The 21,327-nt window shown below is 39.5% G+C and overlaps 1 protein-coding gene across 2 annotated transcripts in view; it reads left to right on the top strand.

The window, feature by feature from the left end:
* LOC105514400 overlaps positions 1-18,486 on the top strand; it is an 84,434-nt gene extending 65,948 nt beyond the window's left edge. Inside the window, exons 3-4 of one of the 2 annotated variants that reach the window (XR_001002172.1) lie at positions 14,482-14,679; positions 15,893-18,486. Coding sequence is in view for 1 of the 2 variants with exons in the window: in XM_011945733.1 (XP_011801123.1) it covers positions 15,113-15,205; positions 15,893-15,949 (150 nt within the window). In the remaining variant the exon portion in view is untranslated. Of the gene's footprint in view, positions 1-14,481; positions 14,680-15,112; positions 15,206-15,892 lie in introns of both variants that reach the window. The other variant, XM_011945733.1, reaches the window with a different exon arrangement.
* Positions 18,487-21,327: the final 2,841 nt, after the last annotated feature.

Raw genomic sequence — 21,327 nt, 5'->3', positions numbered from 1 at the left:
AGAACGAGCTCATTTGACAAAGACTCCCTTATTAAGCAAATGTAGTCAGGCTCCTCTGAGCCCTCCTTTTGACTAGACTTTATCTTTGGCCCAATCTTTGGCTTTCCCAGTCTAGTTTTAGCATTGGATACTGCTTAGCAAGTTTATAGAGAATCCCGCCACCTTTGATATCTAACCAAGCTCCCCTCCATACCCTTGATGTCTAATCAAGTTCCTCTCCCCTAATGTCCTTGATACTTAACCAAGTCCCTCTTTAGTATGTTTTTATCCAGTGACTCCCTCATCATGCCCCTTGGATATATTCCCACTTATCCCTGTTGTATTTATTTATTGGTTGATTTTTGAGGTAGGGTCTCACTCTTGTCACATAGGTTGTTATCCCTATTGTATTTAGAATTGAATTCAATCTCTCTCCTTTATTGCAGTAGTCTTGAGTAAAGTCTTCCTTGCCATTTTTAACAGGTGTCTAGTGCCAAATTTCTCTTCAATGTATTGATTCTAAGCACCTCTTTTTAACTTTTAAATTATCATTAATACTCCCCCAATTCCCCACAGTATAGATCTTCTCTTCTCACTAAGTTCTGACACATTAATTATTTAAGCAAGTTTATTATTATTTTTAAAATCATAGACATCTATCTATTCCTTGATCTCTGTTCTTTAGAGCTGCTTCACAGTTGTAATCCTGATATCTCTTTCACATTGCATTTTGATGATTCTTTTTGCCTTTTTCTTATGTAGGATTCCCCTATTTAGTTCCCCTGTCATCTTCTTTTTAATTTTTTAAACAAATTTTTGGGGTACACGTGAAATTTTGTTACATGTGTGTAATGCACAGTGATTAAATTGGGGTATTTAGGTTGTCTATCACCTGAGTACAACACATTTTCTGTTAACTATAGTCACCCTACTCTGCTATCAAACATTGCTTTTATCTCTTCTATCTAACTGCATGTTTGTACCCTTTAACCTATTTCTTTTCATTCTTTCTCCTTCCCCCACTCACCTTTCCCAATCTCCATTATCTCTTTCCACTCTACCTCCAGGTGATCAAGTGTTTTAGCTTCCACATGTAAGTAAGTACCTACAATATTTATTTTTTTATGCCTGGCTTATTTCACTTAATATGATGACCTTTCATGTTGCTGCAAATGATATGATTTCATTCTTTTTTATGGCCAAATGGTATTTCATTGTGTATATTTACCACATTTTCTTTACCCATTCATCCATTGATGGGTATTTAGGTTTGTTTCATATATTTGCTATTGTGAATAGTGCTGCAATAAAAATGCAAATGCTTTGTATCCCTTTATCCGTTTGATCTATTGGTTTCATATGGATAGCTACTTGGTAGTGGGGCTGCTGGATTGAATTCTGTTTTTAGTTTTTTGAGAAATCTCCATACTGTTTTTCTTAGTGGCTGCACAAGTTTACATTCCCAAGAACAGAGTAACAAGTTCCCTTTTCTCCACATCCTCATCAACATCCATTATTTTTTTGTCTTTTTATAATAGCCATTCTGACTGCGGTGAGATGATGTCTCATTGTGGTTTTGATTTGCATTTCTCTGATAGATTAGTGATGTTGAGCATTTGAGCATTTTTTCATATACCTGTTGGTCATTTGTATGTTGTCTTTTGAGAAATATCTATTCATGTGCTTTCCCCCACTTTTGTTTTGAGACTGAGTCTCGCTCTGTCACCAGGCTGGAGTTCAGTGTCACGATCTCAGATTGCTGCAATTTCCACCTCTCTGGTTCAAGCAATTATCCTGCCTCAGCCTCCTGAGTAGCTGGGACTACAGGTGCGCACCACCACGCCCAGCTAGTTTTTGTATTTTTAGTAGAGACGGGATTTCACTGTGTTGGCCAGGATGGTCTTGATCTCTTGACCTCATGATCTGCCTACCTTGGCATCCCAAGATGCTGCAATTACAGGTGTAAGCCACTGCACCCAGCCTCCCCCACTTTTTAATGGAATTATTTGTTGCCTTTTTTTCCTGTTGTTTGAGTTCCTTGTGTATTCTGCATATTAGTCCCCTGTTGGATGAAGTTTGCAAATGTTCTCTTCAATGCAACAGGGTGTCTCTTCACTTTGTTAATTATTTCTTTTTTGTGCAGAAGCTTTTTTTCTTGCTTAATTAAGTCTCATTTGTCTGTTTTTATTTCTGTTATCTATGCTTTTGAAGTCTTCATCATACATTCTTTGCCTAGACCAATGCCCAGGAGAGTTTTCCCTAGGTTTTCTTCTAGTATTTTTACAGTTTTAGAGCTTGTGTTTAAGTCTTTAATCAACTTCAAGTTGATTTTTGTATATGATGAGAAATAGGGGTCCAGTTTCATTCTTCTGAATGTGGCTATCCTATTTTTCCAGCACCATTTATTTAAGAGATTGTCCTTTCTCCGATATGAGTTCTTGGTGTCTTTGTCAAACATCAATTGACTGTAAATATGTGACCTTATTTTTGGGTTCTCTGTTCTGTTCCATCGGTCTATATGCCTATTTTTATACCAGTATGATGCTGTTTGGGGTATTATAGCCTTGTGGTATATTTTGAAGTCAGGCAATATGATGCTTCCAACTTTGTTCATTTTGCTCAGGATTGCTTTGGCTCTTGGGTTCTTTTTTGATTCCACATGCATTTTAGGGTTATTTTTTCTAGTTCTGTGAAAAATAATGTGACGTTTTCATTAAAATTGCATTGAATCTGTAGATTGCTTTGGTCCATATGGCCATTTTAACAATTTTAATTCTGATCCATGAGCTTGAGATGTTTTTCCATTTGTTTGTATTATCTTCAATTTCTTTCATCAGTGTTTTGTAGTTTTCCTTGTAGAAATCTTTCACCTCTTTGGTTAAATAATATTCCTAGGTTTTTGTTTCTTTGTATGTTTTTTGTAGCTATTGTAAATGGGAATGCCTTCTTGATTTCTTTCTTGGCTAGATTGTTACTGATTTATAGAAATACCACTGCTTTTCGGGCATTGATTTTGCATCCTGCAGCTTTACTGAATTCATTAATCAAATCTAAGAGGGGTGTGTGTGTGTGTGTGTATGTGTTTGTGTGTGTGTGTGTGTGTTTGTAGTCTAGGTTTTTCTAGGTATATCATATCAATAGCAAAGAAGGACAATTTAACTTCCTGTTTTCCATTTTGGACGCTATTTATTTTTTTTTCACTTGTCTGATTGCTCTGGCTAGGACTTCCGGCACTGTGTTGAATAGGAGGGGTGAAAGTGAGCATCCTTGTCTTGTTCTAGTTCTTAGAGGAAAGGCCTTCAACTTTTCCACATTCAGTATGATGTTAGTCGTGGGTTTGTTGCATGTGGCCTTTCTTATTTTGTGGTATGTTCCTTCTATACATAGTTTCTTGAGAGGTTTTTTTAAAATCATGCAGCCATGTTGAATTGTATCAAATGATTTTTCTGAGCTATTGAGATGATTATGTGGTTTTCGTCCTTCATTCTTTTGACATGATATATCATGTTTACTGACTTGTATATGTTGAACCTTTCCTGTATCCCTGGTATAAATCTCACTTGATCATGGTATATTATCTTTTGTTTTTTATTTGTTTGTTTGTTTGTTTGAGACAGGATCTCCTTATGTTACACAGGCTGGAGTGCAGTGGTGTGATCTTAGTTTATTGCAGCCTCAACCTCCTGGGCTCCAGCAATCCTCCCACGTCAGCCTCCTGAATAGCTGGGACTACAGGTGGATGCCAACACACCTGACTAATTTTCGTATTTTTTGTAGAGATGGGGTCTCACTATGTTGCCCAGACTGGTCTTGAACTCCTGGGCTCAAGTAATCCTACCACCTCACCTTGGCCTCCAAAAGTGCTGGGGTTACAAATGTGATAATCCCATAGCAAATCCAACAGCACATCAAAAAGATAATACACGCTGCCAGGCCCAGGGGTATTATCTTTTTGATGTGCTATTGGATTTGGTTTGCTAGTATTTTGTTGAGGATTTTTGTGTCTATGTTCATCAGAGATATTGGCCTGTAGTTTTCTTTTTTGTTGTCTCCTTGTGGTTTTGATATTAGAGTGATGCTGACCTCATAGATGAGTTAGGAAGAATTCCCTCCTCTCTGATTTTTTGAAATAACTTCAAGAAGATTCATATTAGTGCTTTATATATTTGGTAGAATTCAGCTGTGAATCTATCTGGTCCTGGGCTTTTTGTTGTTGTTGTCTTACTCAATCAATCTTACTACCCGTTATTGGTTTGTTGAGGTGTTCTATTTCTTCATGATTCAATCTGGGTGGGTTGCATGTTTTCAGGAATTTATCTATATCTTTAGGTTTTCCAGTTTGTCAGTTTATAATTATTCATCATAGTCTATGATGATCTTTTGTATTTCTGTGATGTCAGTTGTAATGTTTCCCTTTTCATTTCTGATTTTGTTTATTTGGATCTTCTTTCTTCTTGGTTAGTCTAACTAGTGGTTTATCAATATTGTTTATCTTTTTGAAGAACCAACATTTCTTTTTTTTTCTTTGAGACGGAGTCTCGCTCTGCCACCCAGGCTGGAGTGCAGTGGCCAGATCTCAGCTCACTGCAAGCTCCGCCTCCCGGGTTTACGCCATTCTCCTGCCTCAGCCTCCGGAGTAGCTGAGGCACCCACCACCTCGCCTGGCTAGTTTTTTGTATTTTTTTAGTAGAGACGGGGTTTCACCGTGTTAGCCAGGATGGTCTCGATCTCCTGACCTCGTGATCTGCCCGCCTCGGCCTCCCAAAGTGCTGGGATTACAGGCTTGAGCCACCGCGCCTGGCCAGAACCAACATCTCATTTTGTTGATCTTCAGTATTTTTTTAAGTCTCTATTTCATTTAGTTCTGTTCCAATCTTTATTATTTCTTTTCTTCTGCTAATTTTTTATTTAATTTGTTCTTGCTTTTCTAATTCCTCAAGGTGCATTATTAGAATGCTCATTTGTAATTTTTCTGCTTTTTTGGTGTAAGCATTTATTCCTATAAACTTCCCTGTTAGCACTGCTTTTGCCGTATTCCACAGGTTTTGGTATTTTTATTTTCATTTTTTCAAGAAATTTTTTGATTTCTGTTTTAATTTCCTCATTGGCTCCATGGTCATTCAAAAACATGTTGTTTAATGTCCTTGTATTTGTCTAGTTTTGCGAGTTTCTCTTAGTATTGATTTTTAACTTTATTCTATTGTGATCTGAGAAAATACTTGATATGATCTTGATTTTTAAAAATTTTCTGAGACTTGTTTTGTGGCCTAACATATAGTCTGTCTTGGAGAGTGTTCCATGTGCTAATGAGCAGAATGTGTATTTGACAGTTGTTGGATAGAATGTTCTGTAAATGACTAAATAAAACCTACTTTAAATTCAATTTTTTTGTGTGTCAATTTTCTGTCTAGATGAGCTGTGTAATGCTGAGAGTGGGGTGTTGGGAAATCCCCCACTATTACTGTACTACAGTCTATCTCTCTCTTTAGATATAGGAATATTTGCTTTATGAATCTGGATGTTCCAGCCTTGGGTGCATATATGTTTAGAATTGTTGTATTCTCTTGCTGGATTGACTTTTCATTAATATATAATTATCATCTTTGTCCTTTCTTTTCTTTAACTCTTCTTGATTTAAAGTCTGTTTTATCAGATATAGCTACTCCTACTCACTTTTGGTTTCCATTTGCATGGAATGTCTTTTTTCATCCCTTTGTTTTCAGTCTATACGTCTTTACTAGTAAGATGAATTCCTCAAAAGCAGCATATAGCCGAATCATTTAAAAATATCAATTCAACCATTCTGTATCTTTTAATTGGATAATTTGATCCATTTACATTCAAGGTTACTATTCATATGTGAGGCTTTGTTCCTGTCATATTACTAATTGTTTTCTGGTTTTCAACGTATTCTTTGTTAATTTTTTCCTGTTATTGTCTGTCATTGTAGTTTGGTGGGTTTCTGTCATGGTACCATCTGAGTCCTTTCCTCCATTGTGTGATTGTTTTACCAATGAGTTTTACAGTTTGATGTGTATTCATGATGGCAAATAACATTCTTTTGCTTCCAGGTTTAGGATGGCCTTGGGCATTTTTGTAGAGTTGGTCAAGTGGTAATGAATTCCCTCAGCATTTGCTTGTTTAGGAAAGACTATTTCTTCTTCATTTATGAAGGGTAGTTTTGCTGGATCTAATATTCTTGGCTAGCAGGGTTTGTTTTTTGTTTTTTTTTTTTTTTTTTTTTTTTAGCACTTTGAATGTATCATCCCATTCTCTTCTGGCCTTTAAGTTTTCTGGTGAGAAATCCACTGTTGCTCTGGTGGAGTTTCCTTTAAAGGTAACTAGATACATTTGCTGTTTTTAGGATTTGCTCTTTATCCTTAACATTAGACAGTCTGACTATAATGTGCTGTGGAGAAGAATTTTTTGTATTGTGTCTTCCTGGGATTGCTGAATTTCCTGTATCTGAATGTCTAAACCTCTTGCTAGACTTGGGGAGTTGTCATCTATTATTTTGTTAAATAGATTTTCTAATTCTTTCATTTTTTTATTTGCCCTTGGGGATATCAACAATTTGTAGATTTGGTCTCTTTACATGTCCCAAACATCACAAAGGCTTTACTCTTTATGTTTGTTTTCTTTATTTTTATCTTACTGAATTATTTCAAAAGACCCATCTTCAGTTTCTGATATTCTTTCTTCTGCTCGATCTAGTCAATTGATGAAGTTTTTAAATGTATTTTGTATTTCATTCAATGAATTATTTACTTCCAGAATTTCTGTTTGGTTCTTTTTAAAATGTCTATGTCTTTAGTAAATTTCTGATTCATATTCTGAACTGTTTATCTGACTTCTCCAAGAATTCTCTTGTATCTCACTGAACTTCGTTAAAATCAGTATTTTGAATTCTTTATCTGGAATTTTATAAATTTATTTATTTTTGAGATGTCATTCTGTTGCCCAGGCTGGGGTGCAGTGGTGTGATCTTGGCTCACTGCAACCTCTACCTCCCAGATTCAAGCAGTTCTTCCTGCCTCAGCCTCTCAAGTAGCTGGAATTACAGGCGCCTGCCACCATGCCCAGCAATTTTTTTTTTTTTTAATTTTTAGTAGAGACGGGATTTCACCATGTTGGCCAGGCTGGTCTTGAACTTCTGGCCTCATATGACCCACTGGCCTTGGCCTACCAAAGTGTCGGGATTACAGGCATGAGCCCTGAGCCCAGCCCATAAGTTTCTTTTTGATTGGGATATGTTGCAGGAGAATAACTTTGCTCCTTATGAGGTTTCATTTTTCCTTGCTTTTTTACATTGATATTTGTGTATCTGGTGTAATTATTGCTTCTTCCAAGTTTTTGAAATTGCTTTCTTAGGGAAGGACTTTCTCCTGAAGGTGTATATAATGTTGTTGGTTGGGTAGGGTGTTTTGGCTTTTCTTTTTGGAGCATGCAGTATTGTAATTTCTGTATGACTTCTTTGGCTGTAAACAGTATCAGTGGTATCTGTAATTTACTCAGTGGCTTAAGATGTGGTTATTATTTGAGACTGTGGTGAAGTTTTGCTGGGGAGTAGGATGCCATGGACCAGTCACCAGGTCTCAGTGGTGGCAGCAGTGAACTTAGCATGCCTGTTCTTTGACTTCAAGGCAGCTTGTGCTGTCACCAGTGTTATTGGGTTCAGGAGGGTAGTTGGGGGAGGAGACTAGGATAGAAGACTTGTACTCATGCCCCCAGTAATACATTCAGGTTCTGACTGTGATGGCCAGGGGTGGGGGTGATCCCCAGGCTACCAGGGTAATACTGAAATGTGGGCAGCAGTTGCTGTACTGTAGGTTTGCCTACAGGGAGGGTGGGGCCTCTCTCAGCTAGAGCAGTATAGGCAGGTGGCTGGAGAATACAGTTTACTCATACCTTAGTCCCATAGAAGCCTGCAGGAGCAGAGGTGGGATTTGTCCTCGAAGCACATGAAAGTGCCTGTGCTTCCCCTCTCCCTCCTTCCTTGGCCTGGTGATACAGGGACAGGGTCATCCCCAGCCCTAAGTCATTATGCAGACCTTTGGAGGATAGATTCTCTGAATGGCACCATCTATGGGCTTGCCACTGGGGAGGGCAGGGTCCTTCTCAGCTGAAGCAGCATAGGCAAGTAGCTGTGGGTAGATTGCTTATCATGCCTTGGTCCCACTGCAGCCTACACAAGCAGCAATGGGATTTGTCCTAGGGGTGCAGAGGAACACCCAGCCTCCCCTTTCTCCTTTGCCTGGTGGTGGCAGTGGCACCATTAGCCCTGGCCCTAGAGCAGGATGCAGACCTTTAGAGGCCAGACTCTCAGAATGGCACCAGCCATGGGCCTGCCACTGGGGAGGGTAGGGTCCCTCTCAGCCAGAGCAGTGCAGAGAGGAAGCTGTGAGGAGTGCAGTTTGCCTTGGCCCCGCAGCAGCCCACAGCAGGGATGGTGGGATTTGTCCTTAAGGTGCATGGAGGTGCTTGGCCTCCCCTCTCCCTCCTTGGTTTGGTGGTGCCAGTGACAGTAGCAGTTCTAGGGCAGTATGTGGTGCTTTTGGGGTTTAGTTCTCAGGATGGCACCAAGCTGCAGCTGCGCAGAGTTCAGATGCCTGTGGGACTCTTTGTGAGTTCATTCTCTGGAGCAATGTCTCTTGTTCAATCTCTAGTCAGATCTCTGTTAGTTTTTGGGCCCACATAGATCAAGGCATCCTCCCATAGCTAATAGTGTAAAAACTGGTGGGAGAATTGAAACCTGCGGGGACTAGATGGGGAGTCTCTCTTTTATTCTTTTCCTAGGAGCTTCTCCCTGCTCTCAGCCAATCCTGGCTGAGGAAGTGGCCTTGCTTCCCTCTTCTTACTTGCTTTTGGTGCTTCTCTTCACATCTCTGTTAAATCCCAGTGTTCTTAGATGAGCTTTTTAAAGTGTGAATATTACTTGTTATTTTGGTTCCTGTCTGTGGAGGAGGTGTGTACTAGCTGCATCTAATCAGCCATCTTTTTCTGTTTTCCTCTTTCTTGGCCATTTTAGTAGAGTGCATCTTCTGGGAGCTTCCTGAGAAGGGATATATGATGTGGCAAATTATTTGACATTCTTCCCATTGAGAGGGGTATATATTTCCCTTTCCCTTGAATTTGGACTGGCTTGTGACTGCTTTGACTAATACAGTATGACAGAAATGGCACCATGTCAATTCTAGTCTCAGCCTTTAAGAGGACTCACAATTTCTGTCTAGTCTTGGAACCATGTAAAAAGTCCAATTAATCTGAAGTAGTCCAGCTGTGAGAAAGCCCAAACTAAACATGTGAAAAGCTATGTGGAAAGAGAGAAATGCTCAGCAACCCCCAAGCTGTTCAACTCACCCATCTGAGATAATAGACACTGAAAAATAGAGACAATCTGTCTCCTCTGTGCTCCATCCAAATTCTTGGAATCGAAAGATATAGCTGCTTCAAGTCACTAAGTTTTGAGATCTTTTTTATGAAGCCACATAAAGCTGCAACATACAGGAAATAATTTGAGAACTTGAATGTCTTGAAATGTCTTCTATTTATTACTTATTTAATAGTTTGTATGGATATAGAATTCTTGATTATTAGAATTTTTCTTCAGAACGTTGAAGGTATTGTTCTGTCATCTTCCAGCTTCAAGTGTTGCTGATAAGACATCTGATACCATTCTGATCTATATATCTTTGTATGTGATCCAAGCTTTTGTTTTGTTTTGTTTTCCTCTATGGAAGTTTTAGGTTTACCTCTTTGACCCCAGTGTTGTGAAATGTCATCACGATATGTTTTGTTGTAGGTTCCTCAATCAATATAGGGGAAAAAAACCAAATAAATTGTTTTTACCTACTATACTCTCAACACTCAACACAATAGATGTGTTAGTTTTTTCCTGCACTGACTAATTCTCTGACACCACCTGAGTGTTCTACAGTTCAATTCAATTCTGACACTAACAGGAATTAGCTAAGATCCCATAGGTTAGGGGTTCCATCCCACAAGACTCCTTCCCCACTTCAGATATCAGTTGCAAGTAGTTCCTCAAGTTACCCACAACTTCTGTCCAATTTGGCTAAAGATCAGAGGTTCCCATAACCCCCTCCTTCAGCTTGATCCTTTGCTAGAATGGCTCATAGAACTCAGGGAAACACTTTACTTACTATTGCTGATTTATTCTAAGAGGATACAACTCAGGAACAACCAGATGGAAGTGATGCACAGGGCAAAATATAGAGGAAGAGGTGCAGAGCTTCCATGCCCTTTCTGGGTTCACCACCCTCTACATGTTCAGCAACCTGGAAGCTCTCCAAACCTTGTCCCTTTGGGGTTTTATAAAGGCTTCACTATGTTGACATGATTGATTAAATCATTGACCACTGGTGATTAACTCAACCTTCAGCTCCTCTTATCACTTGATTGGTTCCGCTGGCAACTATCCCCTATCTTGAGACTTTCTAAGAGCCCCCAGCCATTAGTCACCTCAGTGGAATACCAAAAGGCACATATTACTTCAGAGATTCTGAGGGTTTTCTAAGCTATGTGATAGAAAATGGGGCAGTGATCAAGTATATGTTTCTCATTATAATATTGCACTCTAGTTCCTCCATCTACATCCTAGTTTTCAAAATTGTGTTGTTCTACCCCTCTATTACTATCATTCTCTTGTAAACTAATTCCGTCTTAAGCCATCTACTATAATATTAATAGGATTAGGGGAAACAGTGGTTATAATTGTGTGTGCAGGTGACCTGTATTTCTGTTTTGTATGCTGTATTATTTAGAATTATTTCTTTCACATTGTCTCCCCTATGAAATTGTAAACTCCATGATTAGGGACCATTCTCTTTTTCACTACTGTATCCTCATCTCCTAGCACAGTGCCTGGCATGTAGTCGTTATTTAATAAACATCTCTTAAATAAATGAATAAAGAAATGCCCAAGGCAGGAGGCTGGAAAGATGGCAGGGACAGACACTTCAAAATAAAACATCATAATATCCCTCATCATTTTGTCTAGACCAGTGGTTCTTAAAGGAGGGTGACTTTACCACCCAGAAGACATTGGTAATGCCTGAGGACATTTTTGATTACCAAAATTAGAAGATGGGGCAGTTTGCTATTGATATCTAGTGAGAAGTGTCCAGGGATTCTGCTAAACATCCTACAATGCACAGCACAACTCCCTACAGCAAAGAATTATACAGTTTAAATGTCAGTAGTGCTGAGGCTGAGAAACCCTGGTCTAAACCAAGCTCTAATATATAGCTAATATTTATAATTTGGTAATTCTTAAATACATGGCCCATTTTCAAAATACCACAAACATGGGTCAAACCTTCTATCTTTATGCCTTTTTTGGTGTATGGGCTCAGTGGAGAAGTACCAGGCTTGAATATCCTATGGCTCACCCCTTTATAGTAGTTGATTTTACATATTCCCTGCCCCCCGCTTTTTTTGAAAGCTAGGATTAGTGGACAAGGAAAAGAGTAGAAAAGAGATACACAGAGTCCTTACTTAATTCACTGATTTTTTTCCTACCTTCAGTGGTAAGTAGATTTAATGGTGTCTTACATTGTTTCTCAGCTGTTCCCCTATCTTCTCAGAGAAAAGTGCCTACCAGGCTATTCACAATAACCAAACAGGGTAATCATAGCACTCTAAGACTAGAAGGGGCCTCGTTTTAAGATAAAGTCATTATGCCTCATGTAGCTAGCTGAATATAGAACTAGAATAAAAATTTGGGTTTGTACTAAAAGGTAGCCGTATTCTGTTGTAGCATGTTCTTTGAATTAAAAACAACAGCAGCCACAAAACTCTGTTGACTACACAAATCTACCTTCAACAACACAGTGAATAAAATGCTTACCCTATTCTACTTTCATAAAAACTGAAATCACCTGGGGTGACCATTCCATGTTATCCAACCATAGTAAATGCTACACCACAGACAGTTGATTATGACCTTGCAGACAAAGCATGGATTTGTAGTTATATGTTGTGACATGAAGCACATTTGGGAATCTTGCATAAACTATGTTTTGATGACAGCTATGTTTGCAGAATGAATTCATTCAGGCTAAACTCAGCGGTTAGTCATGGTTGGTTATTTAATGCTTTACCACTCCCCAACTCCACCTCTCTCTTCCAAATTCATCATTTAAGTCCAAAGTTGGCACACAATGGATGTTGTGTCTTCTCCTCTGCAGTTCTTGTTCCACTAATGACTTGTTATAAATTCAAAGCTAACCATTTTGCTTTTGTTACTCTCTCTCTAGAAGCTGGATAATAATTGGCCTCCTTCGTCACTTTCTTCTCCCAGAGTCTTTTTTTTTTTTAGATGAAGTGGAGTGTAGTGGCATGATCTCAGCTCACTGCAACCTCTGCCTCCTGGGTTCAAATGATTCTCCTGCCTCAGCCTCCCGAGTAACTGGGATTACAGCCACACCTGGATAATTTTTTGTATTTTTAGTAGAGATGGGGTTTTGCCATATTGGTCAGGCTGGTCTCGAACTTCTGACCTTAGGTGATCTGCCTGCCTTGGCCTCCCAAAGTGCTGGAATTACAGACATGAGCCACTGCGCCTGGCCTTCTCCCAGAATTTCTGAAAGCCAGTAACACAAAGGTTCTTTGACATCTTCAGATAAATGAAAGCCCTGAACCAAATCCATGGAGTCTCTGATTACTTCTTCCTTCACGACTCTGTATGATGAGAGTTCAGTCATTCCTTTCTTTCTCACCTGGCCTAAAGGTGTCCTCTTCCTCCAGGCTCTGCAGTACTTCTTTAAGCCTGAATATTTAACCACACATCTGGGCTGGATTTTTAAGAGATCACTCAACCTTCTCATTGGGCCACTGGAGTGGATAATCTGCCATCATCTGTGACCACAGAATAGCTTTTAAGCTCTTTTCATTGCCAAGAGGGAGCCTGGATACTGGCTGCTTTTCTATCTGTCCCCTACTGAGCACTTCCTCCTTCCTCATTTATGTTCATTTTCTTGTATCATGTATGTACATTACTTCTCTCCACTAAATGTAGTTCCTTGAGGACAGGACCCTATCCATAGAATTGCCATGACAGCCAGCTCTATGGTTTGGCTCTAATGGGTTTAATTAGTATTTGTGCTAGAGTGATAGGGGAAGTTATATCAGATGTGCTCTATGTCCTGGTTCTTATTTCCCTGTTTACCTTATTTATCTGGTGATTTCCTATTTATTTAGCTAGACTAGGGGGCATTCATTTCTTCAGGGGTTTTCAATGATGGTATCAGAAAGGAAAAAGTAAATTTAACATCAACATCTTTGTACTAAATATTAAGATGGGAAAAATTTTCAAGGATAAGCAAGTAGGTAGAATCATTTTTTTCTACTTCCTCCCCACTTTCCCTACCAGGTCAAGATCCCAGCAACTAAAGATAGAGAAAGAGTGTGGGAGGATCAAAACAATTTAGGAAATTAGTCTTGCCAGGAGCAGTGGCTCATGCTTGTTATCCCAGCATTTTGGAAGGCCAAAACAAGAGGCTCACTTGAGGCCAGGAGTTCAAGACCAGCCTGAGTAACATAGTGAGACCCTGTTTCAATAAAAAAAAATTTTTTTTTAATAAGCCAGGCATGATCGTGTGAGCCTGTAGTCTCAGATCTTCAGGAGGCTGAGTGGGGAAGATTGCTTGAGCTCAAGAGTCTGAGGTTACAGTGAGCTATGATTGCGCTACCACACTCTAGTCTGGGCAACAAGGTGAGACCCTGTTTGTAAAATGAAAAAGAAAAGAAAGAAATTAGTCTGTCTGTCTGTGGACCTTGTCTCCTGCCCCAACCCCAGAGAGCTTTAGGATATCCCTGATCTGAGTTCACCTGGTCTTTCTGATCTTTTCTGGAACTCATCTATGACTCAGAGAAAAAGGGTAGAGATAGCATTGAGGGTGGAAGGAGCACAGTGAGTGCCTGTGACAGTTCAAGGTTCTTTGGGGAGCCCAGAGGACTATAGATGACTGATCTTCTTTTTCCATAAGAAAGTCCGAGAAAATAGGGACAGAAGGAGAGGGGAGAAAGGAGAGAGAGTGGGGGAGAGGGGAAGATTAAAGGAGAGAGAGAGAGAACCCACCACCCAGCAAATACGTAGAAGGAAAAGGTGAAAGAAATAGAGAAAAAGGAGAGAGTGGAAAAGGAAAAAGGGAGGGAAAGAAATGGATTACCTTCTCTACCTGGCTTGAATTGAGACTTTCTACAAACTAGGAAAGGGTTGTCTAAGAGATATGTAGTAAGTAGACCAAACCTGTTTCGTAGACCTGAAACAATTGGTTGCCAGCAATATCGTATCAGTTAACCTAATACCACAGACAGGGCTGCATGGTAACTTTCAGGAGCAGTAGGCACTTCCTCCTTAGAAAAAAAGTAAAAAGTATATTTTATGATTAGGTTAGAATAAAGGTGACTATATTAACATTACATATTAAAACACGTTCTTTGACCTAAAACTTTATTTTTTCCTTCTGATTTCTAAAGAAATAAAAATCTGTTCATGGGCCCTAAACATATTGTGAGTCTCTAGTCACTGTGCCCTTTGTACCTGCTGGGGATCTTGGCCCTGGCAACAGGGTGAACATGGGCCACTGGAGCCTGGAATTCTGCCACTGAGAGATTCCCTGGGAGCATGGCTTTCTTTTCTCTCCTGGATTCCATGGATTCTCTCCTTCTCCCCAGGTATGGTGTGCTAGTCCCTCTTGCATTCTTATAAAGACATACCTGAGGCTGGGTAATTCATAAAGAAAAGGGGTTTAATTCACTCACGGTTTGGCAGGCTGTACAGGAAGCATAGCAGCAACATTGGCTCGGCTTCTGATGAGTGCCTCAGGAAGCTCACAATCATGATGGAAGGTGAAAAGGGAAGCCAGCATATCACATGGTGAGAGCAGGAGCAAGGGACAGAAAGGGGAGGTAGTAGACATTTTTTTTTTTTTTTTTTTGAGACAGGGTCCCACTCTGTCACCCAGGCTGCAATGCAGTGGTGCAATCATGGTTCACTGCAACCTTAACCTCCTGGGCCCAAGCAATCCTCCCACCTCAGCCTCCCAAGTAACTGGGACCACAGGTAGGTGCCACCATGCCCAACCAATTTCTTTTTAATTTTTTGTAGAGACAGGATCTCACTATGTTGACCAGGCTGGTCTCGAACTCTTGGAATCAAGTGATCCTCCTGCCTTGGCTTCCGAAAGTGCTGGGGTTACAGGTGTGAGCCATTGCACTTGGCCTCCAGACTCTTTTAAACAACCAGATCTCACGTGAACTAACTGAGCAAGAACTCACTCATCACCAAGGGGATGGCACTAAGTCATTCATGAGGGATGTGCCCCCGTGATTCAATACCTTCTACTAAGCCCCACCTCCAACATTGGAGGTCATGTTTCAACATGAAATTTAGAGGGGACAAATATCCAAACCATATCATATAAGTTTCTCCTGCATTGACCTTTATACAGGTAAATAAATGCCTCTAATCTCGAACCCCAGTCAGACAGTCCCTCATGTCATTAGTAAGGATAATTCCATTTCAACTGGGAACTAATTATAAATGCAGGGCTTTCGTGCTGCTATGTGTATTAGCTTGACAATCCAATTGACAGCTGCTCACTCTAATATTGCAAAACACAAGCAAAACCTCAAAGCATCACTCTTACCATATGGATACAGAGCTCCTGACCACCATGCACATTGTGACTAGTGACCAGGGAAGGGAACTAAAAGCTCGTCTTCATTGTTGGGTGCATTCACATATTGGCAAGCTTGCAGAACTCCCACCCATTTCCTTCTCCACTAATTGCCCTACTAAGACTGCAGCAGAAAACACAACGGATCCTGCTCTGAAAACCACAGGGGCTCATAGGAGTGAGTGACATTTTATTTCTCTGCCCTTCAGGAATTAGCCTCCTTACTGTCAGACCAGCCACAGAACTTTCTTCCACTTATCCCTTAGATGTCAACCACCCACACTTCAAATCACCCTGGAGACTGATGTGACTGGGATGATTTGACTGCATGTAGGTTAGAACTGCCTCCAGGCAACTTGTGGGGCCAAGGCTTTGTGGCTAAAAGGAAGTGAACATTAACACATCACTTAGAACAGCAAAGAGCATCATCTGAATATCATCATCTGAAAGATCATCATCAGAAGAGCTGTGAATATCACTGATTTGATAATTGGGTATTTTTGGTAAAACACACACACACACACACACACACACATATACACACACACAGCCCTACTTTTATGAGAATTGCACTTAAATTGATGTGGGTGGAGGTTTTACTGAACTGAGCAATTCTTAACCTTTGGAGTATAACACCTAGTCTCCCAATTCCTGTCCTGAACAGCATGCCTAATACATTATTTTAAAATTAGAGATAATTAAATTTGATTTTGTTTCAATAATTATTTTGACAGTTTTAAGATACCTTTTGGGATTGTTTGTACCATTGCAGTCTTTTTCAAATCCAAGACTGAAATGAATTTTTCTAGCTATTTATCCCATCTTTGAGTTAAGAACATAGGTCCTTGCATTTCAGTTTAATAGGTGATCCTTTAAAAGTTGTTTATTTATTTAGAAACAGGGTCTTACTATGTTGCTGGCTGGTCTTGAACTTCTAGGGTCAAGTAATCCTCCCACCTCAGCCTCCCAAGTATCTGGGATTACAGGTGTGAGCCACTGCACCTGGCTCTAATAGTTGATTTTTGAAACCATATGGAAAATTTCAAGTTAATAAAAATTTTTAATTAAAAAATATGTGCACAACACAGATGACCAGTCTTTTGGAATTATTATAGAATATTTTTGACAATAAAACTATGCTGAACTCAATCTTTTAATGATTATCAAGATATTTTCTGATTGCAAAATTATGAAAATTAATGTTCATTGTGATATTGATGTCAGTCTAGGTCAATGTGGAGTTCTGGAGACAGAATAATACCTAAAGTAGATCTGTTTTTCACTTTGGGAACTGATTATAACACCTGGAAATTATGTATATATTATTTAATCAAATGAGATAACGTATATCAATAAACCAAGCATTGGTGCTTGGCACATAGTATTTTTCAGTCAATAAGAGAAGAGTTTGAATATTAAATTATTTACGCACTGGGGAGTAACTTCCTAGATCTATTTCTCTATGTGCTTCCTCTCTGTCAATCTCACTCACTCAACAATACTTATTAAGCATATACCACTAATATTATGTTGAATCGATTATATGTCAGACACATAGTCACATTTTATTAACTCTAAAATTGTGATCAGTTTTAACATTGCAGATGGCTTACAAATACTGTCAGCTAGAAGCAATCATGATGTACTAGTTGGCTATTCTTTTTGACGGCACAACTGGACAACTGAGCCCCTTCGTGTTTCTGTCAACTGACCTTTATGTTTGAGGAAGGCACATGAATCAGGGCCATTGTTTGAAATCTAACCTTTGGCAAAAATCAATAAGGAACTAGCCCTCAAACTTGCCTAATAGTGGGTGTCAGCGGCTTGGATGAAAACTCCCAGGGATAATAGTGGAGTACTCTTTTAAGAAATAGTGAGCACCAACACTCTAGATGGCACAGAAGATGGATACTGTGGGAAAGTCAGGGACACTGACCACTGAGTTTGGAAGGTAATTCAGCACATTTAGACTCACATATATAAATTGAACCAATTACTTTTGTTTATATTTTTCTTTTTATGCATGTGTAAGAGATAAGATAAATATCTGTGACTAAATATGTCTCTTATACCAAATAGAAAGATATATCCAAGAAGAATTATAATGTCATTGTTTCGTTAAGCATTATGTCATGCTTTTTGGAGGCATTTCTACCCTTTCTTACCTTTCTTAACGGTATATAAAATTGCAGTGCATTTCACCATCAGTGGTTCATTGGATTCGATGAAGTCTAAGTAACTGCTGGATCCTGTGTTAGGCTTTTTAGTTACAATTAATTAAGCAAATTATTTATTTATTTATTTATTTTAATTGAGACAGAATCTTGCTCTGTCACCTGGGGTGGAGTGCAATGGCACCATCTCGGCTCACTGCAACTTCCACCTCCCAGGTTAAAGTGATTCTTCTGCCTCAGCCTCCCAAGTAGCTGGGATTACAGGCACTTGCCATCATGCCTAGCTAATTTTTGTGTTTTTGTAAAGATGGGATTTTATCATGTTGGCCAGTCTGGTCTTGAACTCCTGACCTCAGGTGATCTACCTGCCTTGGCCTCCCAAAGTACTGGGATTACAGGCGTGAGCCACCGTGCCCGGCGGCAAATATTTATTGAATGCCTACTGTGTGCTCCAAACTGTTCTAGGTGCTATAAATGGTCCAGACAAGCTGTCAGGGAGGTTGCCCTGGCTGGGAAGACAGACATCAAACAATGTAATTCCAGAGCTGGATAAATACTAGGGAGAAAAAAAATGCGTGATGTATTATGATGGATATTGCCATAGAGTTAAACACTGGGATTTAAGACACAATTTCTGTTCACAAGGCATGTTTGATCTAGGGTCAAAGATAGATGGACATTTTTTAAGTGGTGGGTAAAATGCCATGAACTCCTGAAAAGTGCAAAGGAGGTAATAGTTAAACTGCCCTGAAAGGCTAGTAAGGTTTAGCCAGTTGAAGAGCATGGGAAATGCATTCCAAGCAGAAGGACGATCATGTTTAAAGGCCAAGAAAGAAGAGGGAGACTGGTGAGTTCCTTCAATAGCAAGTAGTCAGATGGCAGAGTCTACAGTGTGAGGGACAAAGGATAGGCTTAGAAAGGTAGGCAAGGCTTGGAAGATCTTGAATGTTATTGCGAGTCTTTTGGTCTTTATACCGAGAGCAATGGAGAGATACTCCAGGATTTCATGCAGGGTATAAGCATGATAGGATTTGCATTTTAGGAAGACCACCCTTGCTGGAGTATGGAGAGTGGATTAATCTTCTTCCCGTTGCAGTCATTCAAAAATGAGAAGATGGTAGCCATGTTAAATTCCCCAATTTTCCCATCTTGATTGGATTGTTGTCCTGTTTGTATGGGGTCTTTATAAGAAAATGTCGACTTCAGTAACCTGTGATCTCTGCCCAAGGTGAGCCCAGTTGCAGACACTACAATCACTTTTAAATGAAGTCCTGTCAAGTTACTTGCTTAGGAAAACAGATTAATAAACCCACCAATCTAGTGAACAACCTGTCAATAAAAATGCTGCCCAATTACATGATAAAGTCAAAAATCAAAGCGTACTGTTGCCCTCCGAAGCTTTTGTGGGACTGAAGAATTTCCATCTGACATTGATCAAAGGGTCTCAAAAAGTAAAGAATGGTTTAGATGAAACTCAATTGATTTTATATTTCTGCCAGAACTCTGAGCTTTGTACAGGTCACAGCTTGTTAGGTATTAAAAAAATCAAAATTTTATCAGAGATTCCTTTTACGGTTTAGAAGGAAGAATGTCCCTGCAAGTGCTAAACTGATAAATGCTGGTCATGTGTCTATTTAAGCAGATGTAAATGAAAATGCCAAAAGGCTCAAGTTCAAAGTATTCAGTACCTGAGAAATGTCCCTTTATGGAATTCCCTCTTTGGAAATGCACTTGGCAAAAAGGTTTCTTAAGCAGGCTAGGAAGCCACAGCTTCAGTACAGTGTGTGCCTCTCCCAACCAGCTTGACCACCATTTCTTCTTGGAGCCCATAAAGGGCTACAATGCCCAGAAGCTCACTTGGAGAGATGCGCTGTTTACTGAGCTACCCTGGAAGGCTCCAGATCACAGAGTGTTGACATGTGTTCCTCAGTTGCTTATGCCATTTTGAAAGTACTTGAATTTCATAAGCAAACTCTTGTTGCAAGGAGATAACAATGGGCCAGATTAGTCACCTCCAGACATTTTATCCTGTGTACTTTTGTATTTCTGTATGTGCACAGGGCTTAGTCCTGCAGGGAACCATTTAAAGAATGTAGATAATACCTATCAGTGTTGAGTCACCCTGTCAAGAGAGTAATGTACAACTGTGCATCCTTGTAAGTTATTTATTATACTCCGAGGCTTGATGAAATACAGTTTCCTTGATGAAGAGATAAAAAGGAGCAACATAAAAGCAAGGTAAAAGAAGAACACTTCATTAAAACTGAATCTACCTTCTGGTCTTAACTTTTTTTGGTTGATTTTTTTTAAATTAGTAAAGTATTGCTAAAATTTATCACACAAAAATTTACTTTGTAGAACATCTTTCCAAAAAACAAATAGAACATGCTCATGCCAGAAGGAATAAGGTTGAAAAGGGACAGAAATACATGGAGACAGAGAACAGCAGAGAGATTTGGAGACAAAAATAAAGCAAAGATGAGAAAGGAAGAAAGAGTGAGAGAGGGAGAGTGGTTGAGAGTTAAAGAGATAAACTAAAGAAATTGAGTTCTGTAGAACTGGAATCTTCAAAGCACATTTAAACAAACTAATTCCCCAGAGAATGGAAGTAAACAACTCTGAAAAAGCACCAGTTTTCTCTGTTGAAATTAGTGAGAGGAGTTCTGTCCAGTTGAACAGAAAGGACTGAACCCAACTCCATTTCACTCCCAAAAGAGGGTTATAAAATGAGGTTATAGAGAAAAGGACAAGTCAACAGGAACAACAGATTCTAACTTGAGCAAACCAGCACTCTCACCTAAACATCAGGGGTCAAAGCAAAGGTTTTGTAAGGTGCTTTGTGGTTCTAGAATTCTATGTCTCTCAGGGTGGGTAGGGTGGCCGCTGAGAAGTACAGTGGTGGGCTCAGGTCCAAGAGAGGGTGGAGAAGGAAGGAAGTTGGTGTTTTATTCCATGTTGAAGTTTAATTCAAATTCTAGCTTGTTTATCCTCTTTCTTCCCACTGCTCCTTTAGAACAGAACCTCAGGACTAAATAACTCATAAAAATAGCTGATTTTCAGGACAATATTGGGGTTTAGTTAAATAAGCAATGCAAGAAGTCAATGCTTTTAAAGTACCACTTAATATTGTGACTGTTAAAAAGGGCTTAAATTTGAGCTATATAAATAACATGAATACAGTTTCTTTGTAAAAATTGAAAATATTATATGTAAGGCTAAACTCTCCTTTCACCACTACTTTTCTTTTCTTTTTTTTTTTGATAGGGTCTCGCTCTGTTGCCCAGGCACAATCTTGGCTCAGGGCAACCGCCACCACCTGGGTTTGAGCGATTCTCATGCCTCAGCTTCCTGATTAGCTGGGATTACAGGTGCACGCCACCATGCCAAGCTAATTTTTTTTTTGTATTTTTAGTAGGGATGGGGTTTCACTATGTTGGCCTGGCTGGTTTTAAACTCCTGGCCTCGAGTGA

Source organism: Colobus angolensis, unplaced genomic scaffold, assembly GCF_000951035.1.
Source record: "Colobus angolensis palliatus isolate OR3802 unplaced genomic scaffold, Cang.pa_1.0 Scaffold244, whole genome shotgun sequence".
NCBI lineage: Eukaryota > Metazoa > Chordata > Mammalia > Primates > Cercopithecidae > Colobus > Colobus angolensis.
The sequence above is the reverse complement of the archived record's forward strand: the minus strand, read 5'-3'. Positions and strand labels throughout refer to the sequence as shown.